This window comes from Gorilla gorilla, chromosome 5, assembly GCF_029281585.2.
Source record: "Gorilla gorilla gorilla isolate KB3781 chromosome 5, NHGRI_mGorGor1-v2.1_pri, whole genome shotgun sequence".
Taxonomy (NCBI): Eukaryota; Metazoa; Chordata; class Mammalia; order Primates; family Hominidae; genus Gorilla; species Gorilla gorilla.
Window position 1 is genome coordinate 50,378,811 of NC_073229.2, and position 8,864 is coordinate 50,387,674.

Here is an 8,864-nt window from a genome sequence, read left to right on the forward strand (position 1 = left end):
CTACACATAGAGACTGAGGACACCCTGGACAACCCAGCACATGCTTTCCCCATTTCCCCAAAAGTGTCACTCCCTTTTGATCCCTATGGTCAATGACAATGCCCACCCTGAGGAAGAGGACAAAATCAGCACAAAACTTTTGACTCCATTCAGCATTTTGCTTGGGGAAAATTCAGACTATAACCCTGGGGTGCAGAATCTCAAGTGTTGGTGCCTCTTTGTGCGCCAGTGTCCCTGTCTGAGGACCTGCATGACAGCCTGGAGTACAGGAGATGAACGTCCCAAGGAGACCTAGTTCTCCACTCTGACCTCGTCCATAAGAAGGAAGAGCCTGCCAAAGACTCCTCAGGCCCAGTGTGTGGGTGAGGGAGAAAGGAAGATGGGATGTCTGCTTTCAGGGTCATGGTCTTCCATAACCTCGCAGAAGCTCCCAGACTCTGTCTTCATGATGAAACTCAGAGACTGAGATGTAGACCAGCTTCAGGGCTGGGCCCACATCAAAGGGGCCACAGTGCGTAGTGACCTTCCTAACTGGGAAGAGAGTGTCATCAGGAACCAACAGGTTACTATGTCAATGACAAAGGGAGCTCAGACAAGGAATGGAATGACTGTGAACAGGTACCCCCAGTGAGGGACCCTAGAACCAGAGGGAGCTCTGCCATTTGTCCTGTGGGCTCCACAAGAAACAAACTTCCCCTTACACCCCTCCACTGTGAGGAGGCTCTGGAGGCTGAAGTGCTCCACATGACTGGTGTAGATATCTGCACACTGGAAGTCATTTCCAGGACCACAAGGATCTGGAAAATCCAGTCCTCCTTCCTAATAAGAGTGATGGACACAATGCTGGCTGTCAGCATCCCAGGCACAGGACAATGTGTTTGAGAGGTGTGCATGTTACCCAGGCTTGGCCAATCAGAATCTTTCCTAAAGTTGTTAAAACTCTGGTAGACAAGTCTAGAAACATATATAACAGAGACAGACAAACAGACACACACAAAAACACACACACACACACACACACACACAGAGAGATGAGGTAAGATATGAAGTGATAAGGAAGACAAATACAGAAAAATAGATGCAAAAAGAAACGGAGATAGAAAAAATGCAGATAAATAGTGACAATGGATTAGAAAAATAGAAAGAAAGGCAACAATGTAGTGAAAGACACAACAAGGGCACAGAGACAAAGATGCAGAGAGACACGCAGAAAGAACTATACAAGGACAAAGAGACACAGAGAAAGTGAGACAGATGCCCAGATAGAGACATAACAGAAAGAGAGGTGAAGATCTCGTTGAATATCTGGAACTAGTAACTTGTGAAATCAACTTGACTCTAGGCTTCCTTTGTACCATGAACAAAATATATTTGGGCTTCTATCATTTAGACTCAAAAATAGTATTTTTATTGCTGGTTATGCTTTCTTAAAAATAAAAAATATTCTTGATCGATGTGACTTTCCAGAATGTTTGAAACACCAGTGACCAAGGATCACTATATATGTCTCCAAACAATTCTACCATGCTTACTTACACAGCACTCACCAAACCAGAAGAGAGGCTGGGATATTCTAAGGCCAATGCACTGAGCATCAGTATTAAAGAACCATGAATGATGCGACAATTGAATTGATTTTCTACCTCCTCTGCCCACCCTTACTTCACACCCCAAAATGCTTTCAGTGTCTTTTCAAGGTACAACCCTCCTTCTGGCCACAGGTTGGCTGGGTCACCTCAAGGGATGTTCCTTCATTCTGCGGTGATTTCTTGCCTCTTCTCAATTAAGAAAGTTCAGAATACAGATAACTCAGGATCATGTTTAATTACGTAAAAAAGCTCTAAAGTCAGGTAATGTTTTTCATGTGCTTCTCTTGAGCAGTCTGAGGAGAGAACAAAAACAGAAACCCCTTGGGGCCTGAGTAGACGCAGCTGGTCATGTACAGGCAGTGGCTCTGGGTCAGTGCAGGAAGCAGAGTCACAGCCAGCGCCTTGGGGTGGGGATGAAAGGAGATGACCTGGTGGCTGCGTGACAGCCACTGTAGGACTTTGATCTCAGGGGGACAAGCTGACACAGGCAGCTGGGAATTCTGGACAGGCACAAGCAGGCATCACAGAAGAGTGATAACCAGTCCTAGTTAAAACAGTCTCAGGAGTCAGTGCAGAAGCCCTGGAGAAGAGAGAAGAGGATTGATCAGCACAGGGTATCCTGGTGGGCCTGCCATCTCCCCCACCCTTCAGGGGCCCCCTGCAGCTTCAGACAGAGAAAGTTGAGGTCCAGGGTGTATTGTCATCACCTCCCCCAAGATCTGTGCAAAGGTGAAATCAGCTCATGAGGACACAGAACTTCAGCTTGATGCAGATGTGTGGGAGGTGGGGAACAGCTATTATTCTTCTGGGGAATATGAAGGGTTCAGTCTTTTTAGGAAATTGGATGATATCTCTTCCCGACCACTAGCAGCCTCTTTCAGTCACTGGAAAATGCCTACAGGCAGTAGCCACCATCATGTGGCACAAAGTGGGCATCATCCTCTTGTCTAACATTTAAGCTGTGGTTCTGGCTCCACATTTCACAAGAAGATGCCACCAAAGTTAAGGCTTGGTTCTGGGGAACAACCTCTGGAGATTCCTAGAAACTGGCAAACTTCTCCCCTAAGTCTTGATCCTCATAGCAGCAAATAGGCCATGAACATGGACCACTGTGGTCAGGTACACTCAGCTCATGCTCTTCCCTCTTATACCTGTGCCTCCCCACACTGGATCATGGCTGAAATATTACCTGCTGGTAGAGGCCCTTGAGGTCTTACAAAAGGAAGTTATGCAGAGAAAGGTCTCATTACACAAACAGCCACTCTCTCACCCCAAAGGAAAATGACACACATGACTTAGAGTTACATTCTCTTCCCACCCATGTTCTTCCAGGCCTTTAGCACCCTAATTTAAAATCCCCTAAAACAAAGGAAATTGTCACTAGAAAGAAAGGAGGCTGAGGCTCTGACCCTCTTAATGGAGGAAGCTTTTGGAAAGGAGCCAGTGAGACAATGATGAATGGTAAGGATGCCCTGGAATAAGCTCTATCAGTCAGCTCTGTGACAGCGCTACCTTTCAACTAGTAAAATCAGATTCCAATGCCTCCTCCAATCTTGTCCTGTCTCCTCGCACTTCCTCTCAGGGTCAGGAGGAAAGAGCGAATCTACAGACAGGACCACTCTGAACAGAGGGTCTGGGACACAGCCCATCTTCCCCTTTTCCCCTGGGGTTCCTCACCTTTCTGACTCCTTTGACGGATGATAAGGCCCAGCCCGAGGAAGATCAGCCCCAGCACGAAGCCTCCAACGCCACTCAGCATCTTGCTCTGGGCAGATTCAGACTGAGCCCCTAAAGAGCAGAACTGAGTGTCTGTGTTTGTCCCCACACCCCATAGCATCCCTGCTGAGGAGTTGAAGTCCAGTCTGAGGTGCAGAAGGTGAAGGCATCAAAGGAACCTAGTTCTCCATTCAGACCACCCCTAAGGAGGGGAAAGACCAGCCAATAGGTCCTTGGATACAGTGAGTAGGTGAGAGAGTGGGGAAGCAAATCTCTGCTCTTCAAGAACTCATCCATAACCTTAGACCCTAAGATCCCAGTCACCAGCCCTAATAATCAGTCCCTCAGAGCTATCAGGACTGGGATCCAGAGCAACAGTATGTAGAGTAATTTCCCTAGCATCTGGAAAGGTGATGAGACCAGGATTCTTCTGATGCACTTGCCATGGAGCAAGAGGTGCTCTAGTCTACTGTGATTCCCAGCTCAGTAGTGACATCAGGGATAAGAGATGGGAAGGAATGGGTCAGAAGGAGCTCTTTGTCTTGTGGGCCCATAGTAACAGAAACTCAATATCCCCTTACGCCACTCCACGGTGATGGGGCTCTGGAGGCTGGGGTGCTCCACGTGGCAGGTGTAGACATCTCCACGCTGGGGAGTCATTTCCAGCATCACCAGGATCTGGAAAGTCCAGTCACCATTCCTAATAAGAGGGGTGGACACAACGCCGGCTGTCTCCTCCTGATCATTCCGAAACCACCGGACTTTGATCTGGCCTGGATAGAAATCTGTCACCGAGCAGACCAGCAGGTTGTGGTGGTTGAGGGCCTCTGTCCTGGATGGGGAGATGGTCACTGTGGGCTCCACTGAGGGCAGTAACAGACAGGAAAAGACATAGGAGTGAGATGTGAGAACACACACCACGTCTACCATGAGGAAGGATCCCTCCTTGGACCAGAGTGGAAAGATACCTCGAGTCCAAGTCTTGGATTAAGGTTCACTCAACAAATATAAATTTGACAATCACCGAGAATTCAAAGATAAATAACATACCATGGTCCCTGCATTTATAGAATGTGCAATCTAGTAACAGACAGCAAAAAACAAAAAGAATGTGACTTCAAAAGTTTGTAATATTTGAAAAAAAGTAGAATGTTATTTCAAAAGTTTGTAATATTTGAAAAAAAAGTAGGCAGGCCTTCAAAACAAATAACCCTTGATCAAACATCATGTTTGTCCACAACTCAATTCCTTTATCTTCTCAGATTGCTGCTCATAGTAAAAAAAATGACACATCTTTCCCCGCCTCTTTTACACATCTCATCCTTTACCTTTTAGGCCACTTTATCGCATTTCCTTTATTCTCTTAGTGTGAAACTATAGCAAATATTTAATGTGTGCTTTCTTTATTTAGTAATATGTTCTCTCATTTTCTTTTTTTCCTTAATTTCTTTTTAACGCACAAGTGAGTTTAATTACTAGCTGTCTACCCTACTCCATTTCCTTGCTATTGACAATTACTTTCTTGTTCTGAAATCAGACATTATCGTGTATGTTCTCCATAGAAAATATTCTGAGATCCGTGCAGAGGTCGGCCTGGGCTAATGAGCCTGTAATGTGAACATATACATATAACTGGGATTTGCTGAGGTCAGCAGGTTGCATCCCAATTAAACAGCACTCTTGAGCCATCATCCAGAAGGAATCACGGTTTCTGCTTGGACTTGAACTTTTCTTTAGGTTCTCCTTCCTGGAGTCCAACTGAAATCACAGTCAGCTGTGTGGCCTTATAAGATTTGTTCATCTTCAACAGACTGGGAGTAAAAATAGAGGGCACAAATTTATGAGAAAAGATGATAAAATAAATTTTATGGAAATAAAACTGAAATAGCAAAAATATAAGTACTTGCTGGCATTAGGATGTGAGTCAAAAGAAGGCAAGGGAGTATAAAGTAAACTAAAAGTTTTGTGAACCTACATAGATAACACTGGGGTCAGACTAGGGATTGATTAATCAGTGAATTTTCAATGCCCCATTAACACAGAGAACAAACAGGAATAGACTCATTGCTGCTTCTGGTCAAAACTGGCTTTAACAAGGCCTTACATCCCTTAGACTCTACAGATGTGTGGTGAGGAACATAAGAATGTTGTGTACTTTGGGAGGCTTAAGGTCTTGGTGAGTAATTGTGGGCTGATTACTTAAAGTGTTTATCATGTACCAATATTAGGATATATAAAGTGGTGATGCTAATCTCTAATGCACAGGTAGCTGCGAGATTAAATGACATAACATAGATGGTATTTGATAAGGCAACTGTCTAGAAATAAGTGCTTCCTGAATGGGTAAAATTGACTTTCAGAATGTTTATTCCTGAAGTGGATAGTGATGGGGGGAGGGGATAACCTAGGCCAAAAGCAACCTGAAACTATTTTTATCCAATAATTTAATAGCTTCAACCTATTTATTCCCAAACTTCTGATCTTTGCATAGTGCCATTTGTTCAGCTTTTCTAAGAAATTAAAACTCTGCCTTACAACATCATTCAAGCATTGTTTTTATTTTTAGCAAACACTTTTTTCCTCAGACTTTGTATTCACAAATTCTATTAAGATCCAAGTCAGTAAGAGTTTACTTGAAAGCATTAAGCAAAATGATAGAAAATAATTGATAAACTCCATTTGTAAGCCTCTGTTTTTTTCTTGAGCCTAAGTGGATGGGCAGCTGAGTACATTTATTCATGAATTTAACAGAAGATCACTGAGCTCACACCACATACCAGTCAATGTGTCAGGTACCAAGCATGCAATAATTAAACAGTCTCTCGCCTCAAATATCTCCGCCATTAGTGGTAGCCATTTAAGAAAACAGAATTACGATGAATAATGATTTGAAGCCAAAAAGTCAAAATATCTTATTTCGCAACTGTAATTGCTGGATGCCCTGCACGCAGTTCTGGGGCAGCCCTAACTCCACCAGGCCAAGCCTGAAGCTTCCTGCGGCGCAAGCTGCGCACGTGGGCCTTGCTGGATGGGGCAGTGCTAGCGAGGCCGGCGGGCAGGGGAAGAGGGTGGGCACTGGGGGCAGAGAGAACTGCTTAACGAAGGTAAGGTACGAGGAGGCAAACGCATAAAGCACGAGGCGAGAAACGTGCAGAGCAGAGGACGAGGCCGACGGACGGGGAGGCTGGGGGGGGGACACTAGGCAGCCTGGCCAACTCTGCTTGTCTCCCTGCTCTGCCCTAGGTCCCCGCCCATCTGATGCACCTGCCCCACCACTCACGCCGCCAACTCCTGTCCCCTGGGGTGGAATAAACGGGGCTCAGGTTTCAGAGGCCGCAACCCCATCGCCCCTCCCAGCACAGAGACTAGAGGTCCCGGCCAAGGGTGGGCCTCACGGAGGGGCGACGACGCTCACCTCTCCTCTGCAAGATCCCGCGGTACGACACCTCGTAGTTGTGTCTGCACACCCTGTCCACCGACGCCCGGGTCTCCTCCAGGACTTCCTTCTGGCTGTTCCAGTAGTCGGCGGCAGGCCGCCCCTGCGGCGTCACTGCCCGGTACACCCCCACGTCGCTGTCGAAGCGCACGTACTCCTCTCGGTTATAGATGTGTCTGGTCACAGCCCGCACGCGCTCCGTCCCGTTGGTGAAGTAGCACAGGCCCTTAAACTGGTACACGAAATCCTCTGCGGGGAATCACGGGCCAGTCAGTCAGGCCCCAGCCTGGCCCTAGCCCGGCTGCGCCCCCAGCCGCCGCCCTGACCCGGCCTGGAGCTGTGGAACCGCCCGCGCGACCTCCAGTTCCCGCCAGCCCGTGCCTGGCGCCCCAGACCTGGGATCTTCCCGGCGGCTCTGCCCAGCTCTGCCCGCCCTCTCTGGGGGCTTCGGGAATCCGCCTTCCTACAGGCAGGAAAGGGCGGAAAGCCCTGTCCCTGCCTGAGCCAGTGAACCCAGCGAAGAGGCAGTCGGGCTGATTTTACATGGACCTCTGCACTTAGAGGGATCGGGGCGTTCTCGCATGAAATCCCATTTTTCATGCAGCTCCTGGATACCTCAGAGATAAAGTTATCCACATAAACCTGAGAGTTCAACGGAATGACGAGACAGGTCCAGGAATTAAGCCTGTCCTCGTTCTGATACGCGTATTCTCTTGGTCCCTGGGTAAAATACCTTCCTTCCCATGCCTGGATTTACCCTCCCAAGACCCGTTGAGGTTCACTCCCTTCTATGTTGGAAAGGACCTACAACTCTGAGTCCTAGATAGAAACATTTATTCATGGAAAGAGCATAAGCTTTTGAATTTGATAAACTAGATTCCAATTAAACTGTGGCAGTTACCAGCTTGGGCAGGTTATGTATATCCATATTGGGCAGAATATCCGTATCACAAGTATAATTGTGTAGAAGAAAATCATGATATCTGCACACAGGATGTTAGAAGGAGTGAGAGAGAATTTATGTAAAGTATTGTTCTGTGTCTGAGTGAGTGGTTTCATAATATGTGTTATTTCCCTTCTTTACATCCTCCTTCCTACTAAATTTAGTCCACCATCAACTCGGGTCTCTGACTCCCACTCAAGTCACCATTTGTCCATAAATCAGTGAAACCTGAAGACTCCCTGTCTGTGGTCAGCCAGTCAGCTTCCCTCAATACCAAGATTTTGCCTCCACAAACGCTCCAATCAGTCAGGAATACAGACTACTTTTCCTCAAATACGGAGACTACAGACACCATTGCTGCCTTACATTTCCCATTGCAGGATCTCATAATATTTAGTCCAGGCAAAGTCTTGGGGCACGCTGAAATGACAAATCCTGCTGTGTCTTTGGAGAAATTCATATCTTCAAAAATAACCCCATGCTCACTTTGTCCTATCACTGGTAGTAAATTTACACTTTATCTCCTCTTTCCTCTCCTCTCTCCTCCTCTTCCAGGCTTAAACCTGTAGGATGGGGATTGGATTGTCCTCATTTCATCACTAAAAGGTAAATGGGAATGCAACATAGCTTTCTTTCCCAAGAGAGAGGAAATGTTGATGAAAGATTGTGTCCAAGACCATGGAGATCACCATCCCCCATACCCCAGCCCAAAGAAAGCCTGTTCCCAGAGTGGCGGCTCTGGAGAGCAGCTGCCCTGCACTTACCGGGAGAGTCTCTGCCCTCAGCCAGTGGGGAGCTCAGGATCGCCAGCATCAAGGTGACAGTTGCTACCCGAAGGTCTCCGGGGATCCGCAAAGACTTCTTCCAAGACATAATTGAGACGAAGGGAAAAGTAGTGGTAGTCAACACAGCTCGGACCTGATGGATCTGATGTACCTGGCAGAAAGAATAAAAACCTGTGGATGTTTCCGTGCGTGGCAGGATTGGATGGTCGCTTGGAAAAGAACCAATCAGCACTGGAGCTGAAGGACCTCATCTGTCTCTGGGCAGACATTTTTTTTGTGAAGGTTCTCAATCCAGTGCCTGGCACTGTGACGTCTTCCAATTGCACTGGATGAACATCTGAGGTGAAAATTTCCTCTCGATTATAGAAGAGCTGAAGAACGAATTCCTCAGGGAT

General features: G+C 46.8%; 1 protein-coding gene across 2 annotated transcripts; it reads right to left on the reverse strand.

Annotated features, from left to right (window-relative positions):
- Positions 1–2,031: 2,031 nt before the first annotated feature.
- LOC101133052 (HLA class II histocompatibility antigen, DQ beta 1 chain) lies at positions 2,032–8,647 on the reverse strand. Of its 2 annotated transcripts, XM_004043773.4 has the most exons (5): positions 8,449–8,647; positions 6,721–6,990; positions 3,887–4,168; positions 3,267–3,377; positions 2,032–2,169 (listed from the first exon to the last, which is right to left on the reverse strand). In XM_004043773.4, the coding sequence occupies exons 1-5, from the start codon at positions 8,555–8,557 to the stop codon at positions 2,156–2,158; spliced, it is 786 nt and encodes a 261-aa protein (XP_004043821.2). In that variant the 5' UTR covers positions 8,558–8,647; the 3' UTR covers positions 2,032–2,155. The 2 variants fall into 2 exon arrangements, with proteins under 2 accessions (XP_004043821.2, XP_018884631.2); XM_019029086.3 differs by lacking the exon at positions 2,032–2,169 and having other exon boundaries at positions 2,935–3,377; positions 8,449–8,628.
- Positions 8,648–8,864: the final 217 nt, after the last annotated feature.

Coding starts and splice junctions, on each gene's coding strand:
- LOC101133052 (XM_019029086.3), bottom strand. CDS start 8,557: ATGTCTTGGAAGAAGTCTTTGCGGATCCCCGGAGACCTTCGGGTAGCA. Junction 6,991..8,448: donor TGAGGGCAGAGACTCTCCCG/GTAAGTGCAGGG, acceptor GATTCCCCGCAG/AGGATTTCGTGTACCAGTTT. Junction 3,378..3,886: donor CCCCATCACCGTGGAGTGGC/GTAAGGGGATAT, acceptor TCTGCTCTTTAG/GGGCTCAGTCTGAATCTGCC.